This window comes from Melanostigma gelatinosum, assembly GCF_949748355.1.
Source record: "Melanostigma gelatinosum genome assembly, chromosome: 6".
In the NCBI taxonomy this organism is placed as follows: domain Eukaryota; kingdom Metazoa; phylum Chordata; class Actinopteri; order Perciformes; family Zoarcidae; genus Melanostigma; species Melanostigma gelatinosum.
The window spans coordinates 2,457,816-2,480,809 of record NC_136639.1 but is presented as its reverse complement, the minus strand read 5'-3'; the positions used below and the strand labels follow the sequence as shown (position 1 = coordinate 2,480,809).

General features: G+C 41.2%; 2 protein-coding genes across 2 annotated transcripts; both read left to right on the top strand.

Annotated features, from left to right (window-relative positions):
• Positions 1 to 64: 64 nt before the first annotated feature.
• On the top strand, positions 65 to 14,350 carry LOC306778805 (outer dense fiber protein 2-like). Its single transcript, XM_079270482.1, has 17 exons — positions 65 to 213; positions 814 to 930; positions 1,302 to 1,438; positions 1,596 to 1,725; positions 1,824 to 1,955; positions 2,036 to 2,110; positions 2,206 to 2,277; positions 2,683 to 2,799; positions 3,433 to 3,609; positions 9,880 to 9,989; positions 10,997 to 11,132; positions 11,702 to 11,812; positions 12,205 to 12,468; positions 12,714 to 12,814; positions 13,207 to 13,369; positions 13,894 to 14,019; positions 14,103 to 14,350. The coding sequence occupies exons 1-17, from the start codon at positions 127 to 129 to the stop codon at positions 14,247 to 14,249; spliced, it is 2,202 nt and encodes a 733-aa protein (XP_079126608.1). The 5' UTR covers positions 65 to 126; the 3' UTR covers positions 14,250 to 14,350.
• Positions 14,351 to 15,570: 1,220 nt separating this feature from the next.
• On the top strand, positions 15,571 to 22,550 carry gle1 (GLE1 RNA export mediator). Its single transcript, XM_079270151.1, has 14 exons — positions 15,571 to 15,722; positions 16,216 to 16,464; positions 16,999 to 17,157; positions 17,282 to 17,430; positions 17,526 to 17,586; positions 17,808 to 18,050; positions 18,441 to 18,663; positions 18,764 to 18,876; positions 19,702 to 19,914; positions 20,161 to 20,481; positions 20,566 to 20,670; positions 21,463 to 21,545; positions 21,624 to 21,687; positions 21,908 to 22,550. The coding sequence occupies exons 1-14, from the start codon at positions 15,624 to 15,626 to the stop codon at positions 21,974 to 21,976; spliced, it is 2,151 nt and encodes a 716-aa protein (XP_079126277.1). The 5' UTR covers positions 15,571 to 15,623; the 3' UTR covers positions 21,977 to 22,550.
• Positions 22,551 to 22,994: the final 444 nt, after the last annotated feature.

The window sequence follows — 22,994 nt, the reverse complement described above, 5'->3', positions numbered from 1 at the left end:
GCCAATCAGAGGTGTCGTTGTTGTCGATTCAAACAACCGTCCGCACCACAGACAAAACGTCGAGATTTATCATGGAAACACTCGGTCTTAGTTGATTCTGAATGTTGTTGTAACGTCTCGAAAATAATGAAAACCCGGGATTCACCACCACCGGTTCACGTGCACGTACCGGAGACGACACCTGTACACGTGCACATGAGGAGGAGTCCACAGGTTATTCTTTTACCGGTTTATTTTACTGGAAATATTGTTTTGACGACATATGAATGAGGATACACTTTAAAATACATCCCAAATAACGCAGAGTAATGTTACTCTATTTTGTATTTTACAGCAAATTTGTGAAAATCTGTGTTTTAGTTACATGTTTTATGATTGATGAAAAAGTGTGTTTAATGTTGCATCCGGTAGAAATTAATCTAATTGTATGACTTCATACTGCTGGGTAGATCAGGAGATCAATACAGTTGTATCTTAATATATGATTACATTAATTTGTTTATTATTCTTTTATTATTATTATTAGGAATCTGCAAAGTTGTCAAAGTTATAATATTTCCCTGTGAGATGTAGTGGAGTAGAAGTATAGAGTAGCAGAAAATGGAAATACTATATATAAAGTACTAGTTACTCAAAATTTCATTTCGTTAAAAGCTGTAAATGCATTTGTTAGTTTCTTTGCAGTAAGTTGTAATTTCTCCCCCTTTAACATGCTTTTTTAAAGAGTTAACAATGAAATAGACTAAATCATCACATCATTATACAGTTTTATGTGGGTTTTTTTACCTGTGGAATTCCTCCTTTTTGATGCAGAATCGGATAAAAGAGTCCCCGGTGAGGGGAGATGGAGGGAGGCCGAAGGTGCGGACGCCGTGGATTCCTCCAGGAAGACTGTCCTGCAGAAGAGACGTGGGCTCCTACCAGTGTCAGGTCTCCTCACAGTGTTTATGTCTCACTGCAAGGCTTTCAACTAGAGCTAAATACATTTTTTTAAAATTATATATATACATATATGTTGTTATATATATGTAGACATATATATATATCATGGAAGATGAACACGATTTGGAGAGAGTAAGGGATATTCTAGCAGGATTTTTCTCTAAAAGAAAACTGAATTTAAAGGTATACTAGGTAGTATTGCTGGTTGCTGTTTGTAAACACTTTAGAAGTACTTAAATACTTCAGAGCTTGAATATCTTAAGAATATGTTCAGCCCCTGGTTTGATTGCAGATACGAAGATAGATGTATTTTATACGTTATTGTACGTGTAACCTGTTTGTTTGTGTCTTGTCATCAGAGAAGCAGAGCGGAACATCGATCAGAAAGTAGAGTCGGACATCGACGTGATGATGAGGAGGAAGACGAGCTCGATGCAGTATCTAAAAACCTCAGCGTCCTCCTCAGAGAGCAAGAGAGCATCCGTCATTTAAAGAAGTAAGAGTCTCAAAATAAAACACATTTAATAGAGTTGAAAACAAATTAAAGTGATGTACTTTTTATTTAGCTTAGCTCAGCTTATCTTAACGTACTGTTTATTTGATCGTATCTTATCTTATCGTGTCTTATCGTATCGTATCTTATCTGCTGACAGGTCCGATTCTCGGGGTCAACACAGAGAGACCGACGTGCTCCTGAGGACGCTCGTAGAAGCAGAAATCGACGGCGTAGCGGTCGCTAATCAGCTGACCGCGCTGAAGGAAACCATCGACAGCCTCTCTAAGGTAAGTCTGGAAGGACAGAAGCAGGATGGATGAATGGAGGAGGGCTTCGTTTGCAGTACATGATCATGGTTTTTTTAATATTTTTTTATTTTTTTAAGGCCAAGCGGCTGTCAAAGTTGCACGCAGCGTCACTGGGACGGCAGCAGGAGTTGCTGCTGGAGAAGATCGAGATGTTTGACAACACGAACCACAGCCTGCGAGAGCTCCTCAGAGACCGGAGTGAATACGAGGTACAGGAAGGAGGAGAAGAAGCCAATCAAGGAGAACCAAATGTCAATAAGTCTCTTCTCACTGGTATTTGCATCCACAGAGAGAATCGTCGGTGTGGTCGGAACAGAGAGACGCCTTAAAGAAGAGATTGACTGACAGCGAAGCAGAGAACATTGTGAGTAACTATCACCTGGTCACGTGAGGTGAGACGTTATCATCGGCCTCCAGACGTCTGACGAGATGCTTCTTGTGTTTCTTCTTCTCTTCCAGAGACTCTCGGCTAAACTCACCAACAAGGAGAAGGAGGCCTCTAAGCTTGCCGTGCATTTGGACTTTGAAAAGGTTTGAAACATTACCATCTGGTTCAGGAAAACATTGACACACGGTGGTATTCTGTCACAGCTCGGTGGAAACAGGTCGATATCTCTCACACACCTTTAATGAGGAATAGTTCAGATGTTTAGAAGTGTGGTTGTATGAGGTTCTTCTCCATACTCAGTGTTTCACTACAGTGGATGGAGTGTGGATGTATGTTCGACTCCTAAAAGCATCAAAATCAGCCGAAGTGAACGCTGTCACACAGACCTTTATGAAGCCGTTATCTATAATCTCTCTTCAAAGACACAAGACTCCATTGACTCAGACAGTAACTCCTCCTCTAAACATCACATGTATCCCCTTTTAAGCTTCAGGTGTTCACAAATACATCAACTCCCCCTCACGTCTGCTTCTCTTCTTTCTCGGCAGGACAACGTGAAGACGACGGAGGAGCTTTCAAGGATCCTGCAGTCGACCCGCCATCATCTGGAATCTGAGCTGAACAGAACAGAAGCAGAGAAAGTTCACCTGGCCGCTCAGATTCAGGTCTGTCAATGTAAAAATGCGATGAAACGCACACCTGAACATTCGGATCTGTTCTTTGATCAGTCAGTGGTTCTACAGCATCCAGCATGGTGGTACTGTGATGATGTCGTATAGGACGAGGATTTTAGAAAACACTCTGAAACAAACTGTAGCAGATCAGAAGCAGGTTTTTCTTTTGCCGCGTAGGTTAAAACTTAAACTTACGACACATACGAGGAATAAACTACTTCCATCAGTTCTTCATAGCTAATCCTGGAAGTAGCACATTAAGATGTGTATCGATGAAGTGATGTTTATGAGCTCATTTAAACCCTGCAGACGGTTGTTTACCTTTATAAGATACATTATTCTTTTCATCCTCTCTGTAGCACGACTGAGTAATGAAGGAGCTGATGGAGTTCTACATGTTCTTGCTATATTTAGTTTTATATCGTGTTACCTGGTCTTTCACAATGTGGCCCATCTGAAACAAGCTTTTCATCACTTTCAGCCTGTTAAAGCAGCTTTGAAGGGACTTTTACTGTCTTTAAAATCTTTACCACACTGTAAAAATACTCTACTTCAGTAAATGTACTTCGTTAGATTTCACCATTGAAAGGTGTGAATGTCTGTGTCCTTCTCTGTGTGGAGCAGAGGATGCAGCAGAGCCACGAGCAGCAGCAGGAGGCGCTGCAGGCTCTGAGGCAGCGGAGAGAGGAAGAGCAGGATGAGGAGGGGCGTCAGGACCAGGAGGTGCTGGCTCTGCTGACCCAGCAGACCGAGAGAGCCCAAGAGTCCACCAGGCAGCTCGCTGCAAAACTGCAGGAGAAGGTCAGTATTCAGAAGTAGCTCAGGGTGTCTGAGACACGCGTGATGGGCAGAGATGGGTCCTGGGCACAGAGTCCTGGTTCCTCGGGATGATCCACAGACCTCTTCGTGGTTCATCCTGCATGGAAATGAGCTTTTATGCAAATCAAGTGGAGAGGAAGTTCAGCAGCAGTATTCTAGAGAAACATACAGGTTACAAGTGATGCATTGTGTCATAGGGACATAAGAAAACACAAGAAAACTACATCACATGTGGAGGATGTAGTTTTACAGTACAGACAGTAGGATACAGTAAGATACAGTACATACAGTAGTATTCGATACATACAGTAAGATGCAGTACATACAGTAGGATGCAGTACATACAGTAAGATACAGTACATACAGTAGTATTCGATACATACAGTAAGATGCAGTACATACAGTAAGATACAGTACATACAGTAAGATACAGTACATACAGTAGTATTCGATACATACAGTAAGATGCAGTACATACAGTAGGATGCAGTACATACAGTAAGATACAGTACATACAGTAGTATTCGATACATACAGTAAGATGCAGTACATACAGTAGGATACAGTACATACAGTAGGATGCAGTACATACAGTAGGATACAGTACATACAGTAGGATACAGTACATACAGTAAGATGCAGTACATACAGTAGGATGCAGTACATACAGTAGGATGCAGTACATACAGTAAGATGCAGTACATACAGTAGGATGCAGTACATACAGTAGGATGCAGTACATACAGTAAGATGCAGTACATACAGTAGGATACAGTACATACAGTAGGATGCAGTACATACAGTAAGATGCAGTACATACAGTAGGATGCAGTACATACAGTAGGATGCAGTACATACAGTAAGATACAGTACATACAGTAAGATACAGTACATACAGTAAGATACAGTACATACAGTAAGATGCAGTACATACAGTAAGATACAGTACATACAGTAAGATACAGTACATACAGTAAGATGCAGTACATACAGTAGGATGCAGTACATACAGTAAGATACAGTACATACAGTAGTATTCGATACATACAGTAAGATGCAGTACATACAGTAGGATACAGTACATACAGTAGGATGCAGTACATACAGTAGGATACAGTACATACAGTAGGATACAGTACATACAGTAAGATGCAGTACATACAGTAGGATGCAGTACATACAGTAGGATGCAGTACATACAGTAAGATGCAGTACATACAGTAGGATGCAGTACATACAGTAGGATGCAGTACATACAGTAAGATGCAGTACATACAGTAGGATACAGTACATACAGTAGGATGCAGTACATACAGTAAGATGCAGTACATACAGTAGGATGCAGTACATACAGTAGGATGCAGTACATACAGTAAGATACAGTACATACAGTAAGATACAGTACATACAGTAAGATACAGTACATACAGTAAGATGCAGTACATACAGTAAGATACAGTACATACAGTAAGATACAGTACATACAGTAAGATGCAGTACATACAGTAGGATGCAGTACATACAGTAGGATGCAGTACATACAGTAGGATGCAGTACATACAGTAGGATGCAGTACATACAGTAATATACAGTACATACAGTAGGATGCAGTACATACAGTAGGATGCAGTACATACAGTAGGATGCAGTACATACAGTAAGATGCAGTACATACAGTAGGATACAGTACATACAGTAGGATGCAGTACATACAGTAGGATGCAGTACATACAGTAGGATGCAGTACATACAGTAGGATGCAGTACATACAGTAAGATGCAGTACATACAGTAGGATACAGTACATACAGTAGGATGCAGTACATACAGTAGGATGCAGTACATACAGTAAGATGCAGTACATACAGTAAGATGCAGTACATACAGTAGGATGCAGTACATACAGTAAGATGCAGTACATACAGTAAGATGCAGTACATACAGTAGGATACAGTACATACAGTAGGATGCAGTACATACAGTAGGATGCAGTACATACAGTAAGATACAGTACATACAGTAGGATGCAGTACATACAGTAGGATGCAGTACATACAGTAAGATGCAGTACATACAGTAAGATGCAGTACATACAGTAGGATGCAGTACATACAGTAAGATGCAGTACATACAGTAGGATGCAGTACATACAGTAAGATGCAGTACATACAGTAGGATGCAGTACATACAGTAGGATGCAGTACATACAGTAAGATGCAGTACATACAGTAGGATGCAGTACATACAGTAAGATGCAGTACATACAGTAGGATGCAGTACATACAGTAAGATGCAGTACATACAGTAGGATGCAGTACATACAGTAGGATGCAGTACATACAGTAAGATGCAGTACATACAGTAGGATACAGTACATACAGTAAGATGCAGTACATACAGTAAGATGCAGTACATACAGTAGGATGCAGTGCATACAGTAAGATGCAGTACATACAGTAGGATACAGTACATACAGTAAGATGCAGTACATACAGTAGGATACAGTACATACAGTAAGATACAGTACATACAGTAAGATGCAGTACATACAGTAGGATGCAGTGCATACAGTAAGATACAGTACATACAGTAGGATACAGTACATACAGTAAGATGCAGTACATACAGTAGGATGCAGTACATACAGTAGGATGCAGTACATACAGTAAGATGCAGTACATACAGTAGGATGCAGTACATACAGTAAGATACAGTACATACAGTAAGATGCAGTACATACAGTAAGATACAGTACATACAGTAAGATGCAGTACATACAGTAAGATGCAGTACATACAGTAAGATGCAGTACATACAGTAGGATACAGTACATACAGTAAGATGCAGTACATACAGTAGGATGCAGTACATACAGTAGGATACAGTACATACAGTAAGATACAGTACATACAGTAGGATACAGTACATACAGTAGGATGCAGTACATACAGTAGGATGCAGTACATACAGTAGGATACAGTACATACAGTAAGATACAGTACATACAGTAAGATGCAGTACATACAGTAAGATGCAGTACATACAGTAGGATACAATACATACAGTAAGATGCAGTACATACAGTAGGATGCAGTACATACAGTAGGATACAGTACATACAGTAGGATACAGTACATACAGTAGGATGCAGTACATACAGTAGGATGCAGTACATACAGTAGGATACAGTACATACAGTAAGATGCAGTACATACAGTAAGATACAGTACATACAGTAAGATGCAGTACATACAGTAGGATACAGTACATACAGTAAGATGCAGTACATACAGTAGGATGCAGTACATACAGTAGGATGCAGTACATACAGTAGGATGCAGTGCATACAGTAAGATGCAGTACATACAGTAGGATGCAGTACATACAGTAGGATGCAGTGCATACAGTAAGATGCAGTACATACAGTAGGATGCAGTACATACAGTAAGATGCAGTACATACAGTAGGATGCAGTACATACAGTAAGATGCAGTACATACAGTAGGATACAGTACATACAGTAGGATGCAGTACATACAGTAAGATGCAGTACATACAGTAGGATGCAGTACATACAGTAGGATGCAGTACATACAGTAAGATGCAGTACATACAGTAGGATGCAGTACATACAGTAGGATGCAGTACATACAGTAGGATACAGTACATACAGTAGGATGCAGTACATACAGTAAGATGCAGTACATACAGTAGGATGCAGTACATACAGTAGGATACAGTACATACAGTAGGATGCAGTACATACAGTAAGATGCAGTACATACAGTAGGATGCAGTACATACAGTAAGATACAGTACATACAGTAGGATGCAGTACATACAGTAAGATGCAGTACATACAGTAGGATGCAGTACATACAGTAGGATACAGTACATACAGTAGGATGCAGTACATACAGTAAGATGCAGTACATACAGTAGGATACAGTACATACAGTAAGATGCAGTACATACAGTAGGATGCAGTACATACAGTAAGATGCAGTACATACAGTAGGATGCAGTACATACAGTAGGATACAGTACATACAGTAAGATGCAGTACATACAGTAGGATGCAGTACATACAGTAAGATACAGTACATACAGTAGGATACAGTACATACAGTAAGATGCAGTACATACAGTAAGATGCAGTACATACAGTAGGATGCAGTACATACAGTAGGATACAGTACATACAGTAGGATGCAGTACATACAGTAGGATGCAGTACATACAGTAGGATGCAGTACATACAGTAGGATGCAGTACATACAGTAAGATACAGTACATACAGCAGGATGCAGTACATACAGTAGGATACAGTACATACAGTAGGATGCAGTACATACAGTAGGATACAGTACATACAGTAGGATACAGTACATACAGTAGGATACAGTACATACAGTAGGATACAGTACATACAGTAGGATACAGTACATACAGTAGGATGCAGTACATACAGTAAGATACAGTACATACAGTAAGATGCAGTACATACAGTAAGATACAGTACATACAGTAGGATGCAGTACATACAGTAAGATGCAGTACATACAGTAGGATGCAGTACATACAGTAGGATGCAGTACATACAGTACATACAGTACATACAGTAAGATACAGTACATACAGTACATACAGTAAGATACAGTACATACAGCAGGATGCAGTACATACAGTAGGATGCAGTACATACAGTAGGATGCAGTACATACAGTAAGATACAGTACATACAGTAAGATACAGTACATACAGTAGGATACAGTACATACAGTAGGATACAGTACATACAGTAAGATACAGTACATACAGTAGGATACAGTACATACAGTAGGATGCAGTACATACAGTAGGATGCAGTACATACAGTAAGATACAGTACATACAGTAAGATACAGTACATACAGTAGGATACAGTACATACAGTAGGATGCAGTACATACAGTAAGATACAGTACATACAGTAAGATGCAGTACATACAGTAGGATACAGTACATACAGTAGGATGCAGTACATACAGTAGGATACAGTACATACAGTAGGATGCAGTACATACAGTAGGATGCAGTACATACAGTAAGATACAGTACATACAGTAAGATACAGTACATACAGTAGGATACAGTACATACAGTAGGATACAGTACATACAGTAAGATACAGTACATACAGTAGGATGCAGTACATACAGTAAGATACAGTACATACAGTAGGATGCAGTACATACAGTAAGATACAGTACATACAGTAGGATACAGTACATACAGTAGGATGCAGTACATACAGTAGGATACAGTACATACAGTAGGATGCAGTACATACAGTAGGATGCAGTACATACAGTAAGATACAGTACATACAGTAGGATACAGTACATACAGTAGGATGCAGTGCATACAGTAGGATGCAGTACATACAGTAAGATACAGTACATACAGTAGGATACAGTACATACAGTAGGATGCAGTACATACAGTAAGATACAGTACATACAGTAGGATACAGTACATACAGTAGGATGCAGTACATACAGTAGGATACAGTACATACAGTAGGATACAGTACATACAGTAAGATACAGTACATACAGTAGGATACAGTACATACAGTAGGATACAGTACATACAGTAGGATGCAGTACATACAGTAGGATGCAGTACATACAGTAGGATGCAGTACATACAGTAAGATACAGTACATACAGTAGGATGCAGTACATACAGTAAGATACAGTACATACAGTAGGATACAGTACATACAGTAGGATGCAGTACATACAGTAGGATACAGTACATACAGTAGGATGCAGTACATACAGTAGGATGCAGTACATACAGTAAGATACAGTACATACAGTAGGATACAGTACATACAGTAGGATGCAGTGCATACAGTAGGATGCAGTACATACAGTAGGATACAGTACATACAGTAAGATACAGTACATACAGTAGGATACAGTACATACAGTAGGATGCAGTACATACAGTAAGATACAGTACATACAGTAGGATGCAGTACATACAGTAGGATACAGTACATACAGTAGGATGCAGTACATACAGTAGGATGCAGTCCAAAGAAGTTTCTCACTTGTTGAGTTTGACTTTATGTGAATCTTGTCTTGTAGCTCTTTCCTCATTTGTTCAGAAGACTCAACAACTTTTTCGAAACGATCCCGATGTGAAGTAACTTGACCGTCTATCTAAATATTAATTGGACATCTTGTGTATTTTATTTGAGGAGTCCCAGTTGGCTCAGGCTCTGTCCACGTCCAGCGACTGGTGCCTCCTCCACTCTAAAGAGTCAGCGGCTAAAGGACGTCTGGAAGAAGACTTGTCTGCTCTCAGACTGTGAGTATGTGTGACACATCATGATATGTAAGGCCCAAAAATACAGTCACACATTTGACTTGTTTATGGAGGTGTTTCATGATAGAATTAAGATTTTTATAATGCAAAATAATGAAGTTAGAATAGTCACTATAATGTTCCCTCTGCATCAGTTTATTATCGAGTTAAGAGAAAACACATTTACAAAAAAGTATTACTTTTAAAGTTATTAATAATTATTACTTTTTAAAGTTTTTAATAATTTTTACTTTTTTAAAGTTTTTAATAATTATTACTTTTTAAGTTTTTAATAATTATTACTTTTAAAGTTTTGAATAATTATTACTTTAAAAGTTTTTAATAATTATTACTTTTAAAGTTAACAATTATTACTTTTAAAGTTTTTAATAATTATTACTTTTTAAGTTTTTAATAATTATTACTTTTAAAGTTAACAATTATTACTTTTAAAGTTTTTAATAATTATTACTTTTAAAGTTAACAATTATTACTTTTAAAGTTTTTAATAATTATTACTTTTTAAGTTTTTAATAATTATTACTTTTAAAGTTTTTAATAATTATTACTTTTAAAGTTTTTAATAATTATTACTTTTAAAGTTAACAATTATTACTTTTAAAGTTTTTAATAATTTTTACTTTTTTAAAGTTTTTAATAATTATTACTTTTAAAGTTAACAATTATTACTTTTAAAGTTTTTAATAATAATTATTTTTCTCAGCCATATTTTTCAAACCAAAATGGTTTGAAAAATATGCATCTTTTGCATTTCTTTCTGGTTTATTCAAATCAGTTGTTAAACTCTATAAATTAGCAAATCATAGAAGAATAAACTCTTCAAAGAGTGAAATGTGCTGTGAGTGTCATTTTCTATGTCATCCTATTTGAAAAGTTCGCGGTATAAGAGTCTAGAGAAGCGACATGAAGATAATATCTTTATGAATTTGGAAGACGTGTAATAAACTGTGACGACAGCATAACTGGAGCTTCGGCTGCTTCCTTCACAGTCAGGCGAGCGAGCTGAACTCTCAGCTGCGTTCAGCGGAGGAGAGGAGCCGGGCGGAGAGGGAGGAGCTCAGGGATCATCTCCATCATCTCAGCGCTGAGAACGCCTCCACGAAGCTGGACAGCCAGAGACTCAGGGTGCCTTTCAATATAATATCTGTGCAAAATCAAGGCAAATATCTTCCATGAATACGTGTTCAACAGTGCAGTGTTCAGACTGTCATGGAAAACCTGGAGAAGTCATTGAATTTGAAAATAGCAGTTTTAGGTGGCGGAGAAGTTTTTGCAAATAGAAATACCCAGAGAGTTTTATCTATATTATCTACATTAGATCTATATTGTTTCAACATTTCTTTAATGTTCAGGAGGATCAGTTACATCACTGTTCTCTGACTGGACTAATGTCAGACTTTTATTTTTGAACGTTTCAGAGAATGTAGGTCATGAAAAGTCTTGTAAATGAACTGGTAAAAATGTGTTGAACCCTGTCAGTAGTTCATGTATTCAATCAAAATGCACTGTTCTCTACATTATGATAGCTGAGTGTTTATTTATATTATTTTGGTTCATTGGATTTATTTTGCAGCTCTTAAAAGTACATTTTTTCAACAAAAGTTTGACAGAAACGTTTGTTAAATGTTCTGTTTTAAGACTCTTCTTCTAATGTTTGATCACTCAATGAAATGTGGTTCATACATCATATTTAGGGTCAGCTGACGTCCTCCGAGGAGAAGCTCCTCGATCTGCAGTCTGAAGCACGTCGGCTGAAGTCAACGATCAAAAAGCACGAAAACCTGGTGGAGAAATACAAGAAGAAGGTGAAGTCACACTCAGAGATGAACGTTTGTGATAAAGTGGAGGATGAAGTGTTTCCTTAAATACTTATTCTCTGAATGAAATGATCTGAAAGCTGAAAACAGTTCTTTTTAGAGATGGATGATCATAAAACACTGTCGGGGAACATTTACTGCACCATCAACATTTGACTTGACATCCTTGAAGTACATTGTGTGATGTTACAAATGCACTTTTACTTCAGCAAAGTTTTGAATCCAGGACTTCTGTCCTGAAAGAGTAACAGAGCAGCTTCACAGTGTGAACAGTATTTGTACTTTTACTGAAGTTTTACTGTGACATAGTTTCTGTCCCGTGTCTGCAAATCACCAGAGGCTGTTAGCTGTCAGTAGTGACGTCACTCTTCTCTGCACAGGTGCAGCAGGTGCGTCTGGAGTCGGAGGAGCACCGCCTGAAGCTGGAGGCGACGCAGGAGGAGGCGCGGGAGGCGACGGTGAGCCTGGAGAGGGAGACGGAGCAGGTGAGGAGGGAGCTGCTGGGCCGGCTCGGGGAGCTGGAGGCGCTGCCCGACCGCCTGAGGAGGGCGGAGCTGCAGCTCCGGGGCGCCCGGCAGGAGGCCGACGCCCACGAGAGGAGGAACGCGGAGCACAACTCGGCCCTCGCTGAGGTCAGACAAAAGGTACTGAAGGAACCTGGGAGGTTTGGTATCTCTTTGAGAGTTGAAGAGAAGGTTTACCTTGTTGTGTTTCAGCCGGTGGTTTGTTGAAGTCAAAGGTTTTTAAACTGAAGTCACAGGATCTGGAGAGATGACGTTCTAGAGCTTCTTCAAGGGGAACTTCTGTGTTTTCCTCTCTTTTTGTGTACAAGTGATTAATGGTGACAGCAGTGACAGGAGCAGGATTTCCATCATGTGTTCCTTCACAGGTGGAACAGCAAGGCACTCAGCTGGAGACGTTCCAGCAGAGGAACCTGCTGCTGCAGGAGGAGAACAACGTTCTCAACGAGAATATGCACAACTTAGAGAGGTACAGACACTCAGACACAACGGGCAACTCATGAGACAATGAGCACAGAACATCTCTCCTACACAGCAGCAAGACTCAGACTACATCGTTTGTAGTTGTTTTGTGTCTCTTTGGGATCATGTTAGTCTCTTTGTAATTGTTTCGCGTCTATTTGTTGCGCTTTGAGTCTCTTTGTTGTCATTTTGTGTCTCTTTGTGGTTATTTTGAGTCTCTTCCCGGTTGCTTCGTGTCTCTTTGAGTGACACTTTGGGTTCAGTCATCCATCTATGCTTACAGAACTGTCTTTGAAGAATAATACACACACTTTGAGGCTACAATGAATGCAGACAAATGAAAACTATATATTCTAGAAACTGATTTTCTCTAACTGATGTGTGTGTTGTCTGTCGCAGGAGGCTGGAGGACATGAAGGTGGAAAACAAAGAGATGTCTCAGGCTCTCCCGTCTCAGGAGGCGACTATCCGCAGCGTTCAGCAGCAGCTGGAGGAGAAGACGCACGAGTGCAGCGTCCTGTCCAGACAGCTGCAGCAGACTCTGGACGACGCACACAGACAGGTCTGGACTTCCTGCACACTCACTTCTTTCACCATTGTCCTCCAGCGTCCTCGGAACAAAACATCACAGAACAACTTCAATGTTTGACTCTCGTCACCTGTTATGGACCCGACCTTCTGCTCATTCACCTCCATGCTGCTTCTATTTTTTTCAGTGTAGTTAAAGCCTGAAATTACGCTTCACTGACTATTTGGGGAGAGTTTTGTGGAAGTAAAAATTCAGATACTGAAGGCAATTTGGGGCCGAGTGTCTGAGCCTGTGTTGGATGAAGCGGTTAATATAAAGAGTAACGACAGAGAGCGTCACAGCCGAGAGGAATTCCTCAAGTTCACAAGAGCTCGACACAAACATACGGGAATAACAGTCAGGATTTTTAGTTCTTAAAATATAAAAACTTAAACATAGTATTTAATGAGCTTACTCTTTGATGTTCTACTAAGGATATCAGGAAATGCTGTTGACATGATCTGTTCTGAGTGTTTTGTTACTTTAAAGGAAAACTCAACCAGTGTTCCCTCCTGCAGGTGGACGACAGCATGCAGAGGGTTCTGACCAAAGAGAGAGCGTCTCAGTCTAAAGCATTGGACCTGCAGAGCCAGCTGAGCCGAGCGAAAACAGAGCAGAGTCAGCTTCAGCGCAGCAAGGAGGAGGTACGGCACGATGTCTGCTTCTCTTTACATTGGACATACAAACTGTTGGTTCTCATCTGTTGTTTCTGTGCGTTTCCCTTCAGTCGGAGCGTCGTTTCCAGACTCAGCTGCAGAACATGAAGGACAGAATGGAGCAGTCGGACTCCACAAACCGCAGTCTGCAGAACTACGTTCACTTTCTCAAAACCTCATATGGAAACGTGTTCGGTGACTCTTTGCTTGCGAGCTGACGAGCATTCTTCCATCCTTAAAGTATTGCAGCAGACCTAAATGAGTTTTATACTGCATCTGAAATGAATAAAAAACGTTTTAAAATGAAGTGCTAGTGCTGTAGTTGCCTGAAATGTATTTATATGCTCTTGTAGAAATATGTCCTGCATAACTTGATTCTGATGATTTCTTATTTCAAATCTTCCATCTTTCATGTCAATTAAAAAGTTTTCACCTTTTGACAAATGTATCATTGTAGTTCTGACAAAACACATAATAAACACCAGTGGCGGCTGGTGGAACATGTTCTCTGTGCCACATCCAATCAATCTCAGCAAACATTAAGGTATCAAACACGCATGCCTACTTTGCAGTTAAATATTTAACCTTTATTCCAACATGAAAAAAATCAGTCAATAACACTTTGATAAACACATCAGGACATCTTATTTTAGTCTCAGTATAGTCTAATAATATATATATATATATATGATAATATTCTGTATAATATAACAATGCATCTATCATATAATATTCTGTATAATATATATAATATAATAATATATATATCATATCATAATATTCTGTATAATATAATAATACATATATCATATAATAATATTCACAATAATATATTATTTATTTTATTTTATTTGTTGTGGCTCAAGGTGGGGCGTGGCCCTATCGCCCTCTATTGACCAGCCGCCACTGATAAACACACTCGTTTTTATTTAATAGCAGTCTCACATTTTATTTCTGTTTGAATTACAATTATACCGAAATCAAATATTTGTGTCTTATGCCAAACCCCATAATGAACTTTGATAATTCAAGACATTCAACTCATTCTGAAACATATAAAAACACAAGATATACATGTTGGATATTTTATAATTCACTTGTGTCTGTTGTTTAACACAGAATCGTGTTCAATTTAAATGTAACCATGTATAATGTAACACTGCACCATAGAGCAGGTAGAAACTATGTGGAAAACTATTCGGATTTTGTGACGCAGAATTTGGCCACGTGTCTTATTGTAATCATATCTGAAGTTTTAGTGTGACAAATGAGTATTCGTGTAAGTACAGCAAACAAATATTCATTTAAAAAATGCGGGACTGTAATACTATGGTTTCCCCGGTTGAGCCACTTGGTCATCAATTCTCTCATTATTAAAATAAATATTGTACTGTTACAGTAGTTACATAATTTAGGTTGTATCGCCATGAAATGCTATTTATTAAAAACATATATATATTTCTTTGCCCAGCCGGAAGCATCGTGGCGGGCTGTTTCTCGTCGGATTGTAATTTATGTGACCATATCCGGCGGCGATTCAAAACTAAGACCGACGATATCCGGAGTTTGTAGTTGTTTATCCTTCTGTCGTGATGCCCGCTACAAATCTAAGATGGGAAACTTTACGGGCTTTGAAGAACTCACCGAAGGGAAACATCACGTACGACCCGTTCTGGTCAGAGAGAGGAGAGGTGAGTTTAAAGCTAATTTAAAGCTAACCCGGACGTTAGCTGGCTAGCTAGTTAATTAGCACAGTTAGCTAACTCACCATTATGACCAATGAGAGGCAGCTGGTGTCACTTTAATTGGACATTAGTTCACTTTCATTATTGCATGGATGCATTATAATAATAATTATTATTAATGTCTCTTCGTGTCAAAACATGCATCACTTTGTGAAAGTTTGATTGTGTCCTGTCAGATGTGTGAGAGGACTGATGTTCCTTTGTGTTTAAATGTTTGTTTCATGCTGTTGGTTTGTAGAAAGTCCATGAAGGGTTTGTTGTGAACGCTGTGCAGTGATTCAACCAGTATAAGAAAAGCCTGAATCTGAGTATTGCTGTGTGTTTGTAATGTGTGTGATTTGATCAAATCAGTGGAGCTTAGTGTGTGTGTGTCATCCCGTCTTTAATAAAGGAAAAGTGAAGTAAACGTGAGACTTTAATGCGTCTGTGTTTCCTTCAGGATATTTTGGCCGGCTGCAAAGAGGCCATCAGTCTGTCCCATCGCTCTGCGCTCATACTGGAGCGTCTCAGCTCCTTGCCCCTCCAGAAATCCTGCTTTCTGAGCCCCGGCTCCGGAGGCTCCAGCCCCGGCCTCTCCGGTGAGATCTCGGCCTCGGTTTCCTTCTCGGGATCCATCCCCGACCTCAACGCCAACGCCCGGCACAGCGCGCTCTCTGCAGCCCCGTCTTTGAGCACCGAGCGTGAGCAGGCAAGTCTGTCGTCCTGATGAGTGTTTCTGTATGTGACGGGGAAAGAAAAACTACTCAAACTACACTGTTTTCTGATGGGTTAAAGGAAGAGTTCACGTAATAACTTTGGTGTGATTTGTGGGTTTTTTTGAGCTCAGTGGTGTCACTCAGAGAGCAAAACAACAGTAGTTTATAGATTTAAAACTCATTGTTTTTGCACGCCGTAGTTGATTTCAGGAAGTCATCAAATCAGTTTTTACATCATTTCGGGTTTGCAAGGACGAGCATTACTCGGAGGACATGACTAGAAAGTTAGAATTAAAAGAGACAATTCCATTGAGATTGGAAAAACTCATAAACCTGAACGTTGCTTCTTTTTTTCAGGGAATATTAAACAACCAGCCTCTTCTGTGAGGCGGGTTGTTGTGCTTTTCTTCCGTATGAATTCAAACTGCTGCACACTTTCTTCATGACTTCCTGTGACTCAGTTTGAACTCTTACTTCCACCTTCCCGTCTGTGTCTCTGACCCTCGTCTGTCCTCGATGTGCTGCAGGCCGTTGGTGACGAGGCGAAGGATGAAGATCCAGAGGAAGACGTCAGCGAGCGTCTCAGTCCGGCTTCACTTCCTTCCATTTCTCTGCTGTCGCCCAAAGCCATGGAGATGGCGGGGCGCATCATCAAGTTTGAGGAGGAAAAACGAGAAAAGGCCAAGGTCAGACATTATGATTCTTCAGACCGTTTCTTGTGTTTTATACACACCGGTCCTGATGTATGTATGAAACGTGATTAACAGCAAAGAGTCTCACCTGGTGGACGTCTTGAACGTATCTCCTCAGTTGGCGCTCAAACTGCGGCAGGAGATGCACGAGAAGCTGGTGGCCATGGTGGCGAGCTCCGAGTCGGAGCAGCTGAAGCGCTTCGAGGAGTTCATGGAGCTGAAGCAGAGGCAGGAGTTCCAGAGCATGAGGGACATGATGGACCGAGAGTAAGACCACGACGGCCAATCTGAATCTGAACGTGAAATATTATTTCTGTGCCAATTTAAAAGCTGTTCTGGTTCTCCGCTGTTCTCTCCTTCAGAACCAAAGAGAGCATCGGGCGTCAAGAGAAGCTGAAGGAAGAGCAGCGACACAGGATGAAGGTATGATCGTCTTTCAAGGTCTGGAGAGGCCGTGAAGTCTGCTGCTATTTATCAAGCATCTCATAGAAAACCTGATCTAACCGGATGAAAGTCTTCAGAGACGTAGTTTAGATTCAGGAGTCAAAGCATTCATGTTTATATCAGAGAAGTGAACATCTCCTGTTAGCAGCAAGTTGTTTTGTTGTTCGGTATGAACACATATTTTCCGTCCTCGCTGTCAGATCATCAACCTGCGTCTGAGGGAGGCGGAGCAGCAGCGCCTGCGGGAGGCGGAGCTCGAGCGTCAGCGGCAGTCGGACAGCCGCGAGCGTCTGCGTAACCTGAACACCATCCAGGAGGAGATCCTGCAGCTCAACCAGCTGCTGGAGCCGTCCACCCGGACCAGGACCGACCTCGGCTCCTACTGCACCCGCGGGAACCAGCTGTGCTCGCAGCTGTCGGAGGTGGTGCGCAAGACGGCAGAGGTGAGTCTGACTCATTGATATCAGATCATCTGTTTATTACAACCTGGTCTGGTTCAGTCAAATAACTCGATGTAAACAAACTTATGTGGAAGAGAAAATAAAGCTTAACAGCAATATTATCGCCTGAACTTTTCACAACAGTTTAATAACGATGCACACGATATCTGGAATGTTAAATACAAATATTTCATTCAGTTTTAATACTACAGGGTGAATGTATAATGAGTGCTTTGTGTATTTTATATATATTGTACGCGTGTTGTTTTCCTTCCGAGCTGCTCTCGGGTTTCCCGGTTCAGGATGAATCCAGTCTTGAACCTCGAGGACCGGATCTCTGATGTGGATCAGACCTCATCAGGCTCCGTGACCTGTCTCTGTGTGTTTTTCCAGGGAGAGTTTCCCAGCGTGGACGACATGACGGTGGCCGAGCGAGCCCTCCACGAGATGAGGGCTCTGATCCGGCTGCTGCAGGAGGACGTCGCCAAGGCTCAAGAGAAGAAGAAGAAGGACGAGGATGAGGAGGAGCAGCGCAGGCAGCGGGAGCAGCTGCAGGCGCAGCAGGAGGCGCAGAAGAAGGCGGCGGAGTCGGCCAAAGAGAAGGCCAAGAGGAAAGGTGAGGGAGTCCAGTCCATCACTCTGATCATTATTAATATAGAGAGAGATATCTAAGGGAAAAGATGGCTGCTCGGGTTAAAACATTTGTCCTCCAACAGGTCTGCAGAACAGCGCTGAAGACGGCACACTGAAGTGGTACAAGGAGCTGCAGCAGTCGGCTGCTCGGTGCGCTCAGTCCTTCGAGCAACTCCGCGCCGCTAAAGACGCTCAGGTGAGCGAGCGCTTCAGTCAACACGAGTCCTTCAGGCCGCTTCAGAGACGACATCTCAGCTCTCCAACCACCGTCGTGTGGTAGACCAACATCGCTCCTTTGCTCTTTATTATCTATTTGGGCTGAAACTTTAGTTTATTTCCTTATCATTTAAATAGTGTGTTTTTATGAAGAATATCGAGAATATTTGATAGTTTACTGATTTTTCCTACGGTGGCAAAAAACTACCGTAGTCTTGATCCTTGTAGACCAGCTGTTATAATCAAAGGGATCTGTTATTATGGGTCATTAATGATCATCAATTCATATTTTGGAGACGCACTCATGACAGACGACCAAAACAAGCTCCTCCTCCGTTTACTGCACTGACGTCACCAGACTCTCTGAGAAGTTCAGAGATTTTCAACTCGAAGCGGCCGCACAACGGAAAGAGGAGCGCTCCGAGAAACTCCGCTATATGGAAACTATACTAAATAATATTATCTTATTTTTATTTGGCATCTTTTCATTTCTGAAATGCAGCTCAAAGCTTCACAAATGAACAAAGAAAATAACTAAAATGTAACGATACAATTCTAAAATATGTACATTTTAAATAGGAATCAGAACTGAATACTCAAAGAGAAAGAAAGCACGACGATTCATCTGAGCAGACATTTGACACCATCTTTCCAGCACTTGACAGTCGTCCATTCTCTGAGACGAACGGATGTTTTTTGATCTCCAATAACCCGGCCTGACGCAAAGCGCTGCTGTGGTGATGGGGGGGGGGGGGAGAGAGTGTGCAGCGGTTGAACGTTTGATTTCTCTTCTCTGCATTTAAAGACCAAGAAGCTGAAGCTGGAGCTGCAGAAAGCCGCCAGCATCCCCGTCAGTCAGATCTCCAGCAACTCCGGATCGCAGCTCCGAGAAATCTTCGACAAGATCGACAAGCTGCTGTCGGGACGCGCGGTGGTGTCGGGGGGGCGGAACATCTCCACCTCCCAGCATCCTCAGGGGCTCGACTTCGTCAGCTTCAAGCTGGCGGAGAAGCTTGTGGTGAGTCTGTTCTTAGATGCGTTTTATCTAAGAAACCAAAATGTGGGTCGTTCAGGACGACTCGGTGCACAAGTGCACCTTACATTGTGTTTGCATCCTGAACGAGTCTTAAACTCTCCTTAAATTCATCTTAAATCCACTTTTGCATGTTTAAAATGTTTTAGTCTAGAAAGTTGTGGACTAATAAACAACAAACTAAATGACGACACAGCTCCTCCTGGGATTAATCATTCCCCCCCGCTGTAGAAACAAGGAGAGGAGGAGGTGGCGTCTCACCACGAAGCCGCGTTCCCCATCGCCGTGGTGGCGTCCGGCGTCTGGGAGCTGCACCCTCAGGTGGGCGAGCTCATCCTCGCTCACCTGCACAAGAAGTGTCCGTACGCCGTCCCTCACTACCCACCCATGAAGGACGGCACGGCCGTGGAGGACTACCAGAGGATTCTCGGTTACCGCGTGGACGACTCCGGGGTCGAAGGTCAGGACAGTTTCCTGAAGAGGATGTCGGGGATGATCCGGCTCTACGCCGCCATCATCCAGCTGAGGTGGCCCTACGGCACCAAGCAGGCGGTGAGAGGCGACCCTCCTGCACTCATATTGATGTAATTCCGTTGAGCGTCTTTTAACCGCGTGGCGCTCCTCGGTGTGTTCCAGCCGGCTCCTCACGGGCTGAGCAACGGCTGGCGTTGGTTGGCTCAGATGCTCAACATGGAGCCGCTGGCCGACATCACGGCGACGCTGCTGTTCGACTTTCTGGAGGTGAGTCCTGTTCGTCTAACGCTCACGTTGCTGCCTCCACCCACGCACGCACAGACACAAGTGAGATTATTAAGATGGAATATATACGCCACATACTCTTGAGAGAGTCTAATAAAAAGAGTCTGTGAAGCGATCCAACTGGGTTTTTTTCGGCGTCTTTTTTCGATTTTCATTGATTTTCTCTGTAAAATACGCAACGGAAATGTTGTACTTGTGACTGTACTACATCTCAGAGGTACTTGTTGCTGTACTACATCTCAGAGGTACTTGTGACTGTACTACATCTCAGAGGTACTTGTTGCTGTACTACATCTCAGAGGTACTTGTTGCTGTACTACATCTCAGAGGTACTTGTGACTGTACTACATCTCAGAGGTACTTGTTGCTGTACTACATCTCAGAGGTACTTGTGACTGTACTACATCTCAGAGGTACTTGTGGCTGTACTACATCTCAGAGGTACTTGCGACTGTACTACATCTCAGAGGTACTTGCGACTGTACTACATCTCAGAGGTACTTGTTGCTGTACTACATCTCAGAGGTACTTGTTGCTGTACTACATCTCAGAGGTACTTGTTGCAGTAACATTGATCCAGAACCATCAGATATGATAGTAAACCATTTTACTGATCAATCATTACTTTTACTTGAAGTACTTTAAGTACATTTAGGTGATAATACATGCAGGGCTAACTCGTAGTGTTTCCACAGTGTGTTGTTGGTAAAGGGTCTGAGTTTTACTGCGGTCAGTGAACGCAGCGGTGTGGTGAATACTCTGCGTCTCCTTCAGGTCTGTGGGAACGCTTTGATGAAACAGTACCAGAGCCAGTTCTGGAAGCTCATCCTGCTGCTCAAAGAGGAATACTTCCCGAGGTACTCGCTCATTTACATATTCAAAGTTTGTCAGAGTTGGTTGAAGTTTAACTTGCGATGTGATAAATGTGTGTTTAGGATTGAAGCGGTGACCAGCAGTGGACAGATGGGCTCAGTCATCAGACTCAGACAGTTTCTAGAGGTACGTAGTGCTAGGAATAATAACAGCACTATTATACTCTCTGTTTTATACATATATTCTATTCCCAACACGACATATCTGTTTTATTATCATTATTGTTGTTTGTATCTTATAATAATAATAATAATAATAATAATAATGTGTGTATATTTTTTTACTTTATTTCTAAAGTTTGTTTCTTGAGAATAAACTGAAGTGAATTCTTCCTGCTCGTCCGTAGATGTCGCTGCAGAGCCGACAGATCCGTCCGCCTAAAGGACAGCTGAGCTCCGTGTTCTGGGCCTCGTGATGGAGCCGCCATGTTGGATGTAGCGGCGTGATGCTGTACAGGACTGAATGAAGGGGGGGGGGATGTGGAGGGAGACTTTAGTCGGTAATCGGGAAGAAACGCTGCTTCTCACGCTCATGAACTTCAGTCTTTAACTGGACGTCTCTCAGAACTCTGAATAGATTCAACGTGTTTGGAAGAAGTTTTTTTTTTTTTTAACGCTTCTAAACCTTCAACATCAGTTAAAACGTCAGTTTTTTCTGCTGCAGAATGTACACGTTCAGGATCATAGTGTTGAAGCTGTTTTCACTAGTTAAGATCTCTTATTATGCTCTCTCTCTGCCGTCTGTTTTTATTTCAACAGTCGCTGCTCAGACTGTCGGAACGCTTTTAACTTTTTTTGCCGTTTGTCTTCATGAATCCACCATGTGGGTCAGATGAGCTGTTGAATCATCGTGAAGGAAGATTATGTTTATCAAGAGTTTAACTGCTGAAGCACGTCAGTTGCTATTTTACCAAAACACTAAAGATTTGATCATAAATCTTGTTTGTGGAGGAGCAGAGGTCTGAATATAATGTGGATGATTGGTGTTAATAGAACGATCATCTTCATCTGTGGACCAAATGTCTGAAATACAACCTCGTCAGCAGTTTACTCGGTTTGTCGTCCTTTGATTTCATTTTCCTTTTGTAAATTAGACGATTCTACGGAGCCTCACAAGGGTCAAAAAAATTATTCAGTGATGACTATGGGAACTATGCACAGAGTTAAGTGTCGCCATAAACCTTCTAATTAGTTAAAATGATTAAAAATATAAAGTGGAAGCTGATTTATAAATGATTACTAAAGATGTAATAACTCAACATTTCCTTTATTCTATTTTTACAACTAAGCACAAGTTGGTTTAAAAAAAAATTAATTCAGAAATGCATCTGTAGATTAAATACAAACTGGAGGGTCACCAGTTCTTCTTTCACGTGAATATAATTGAACCCCTGAAGAGAACAGCAGCAGCTGAGCTCAACAAATTCAAAGAAA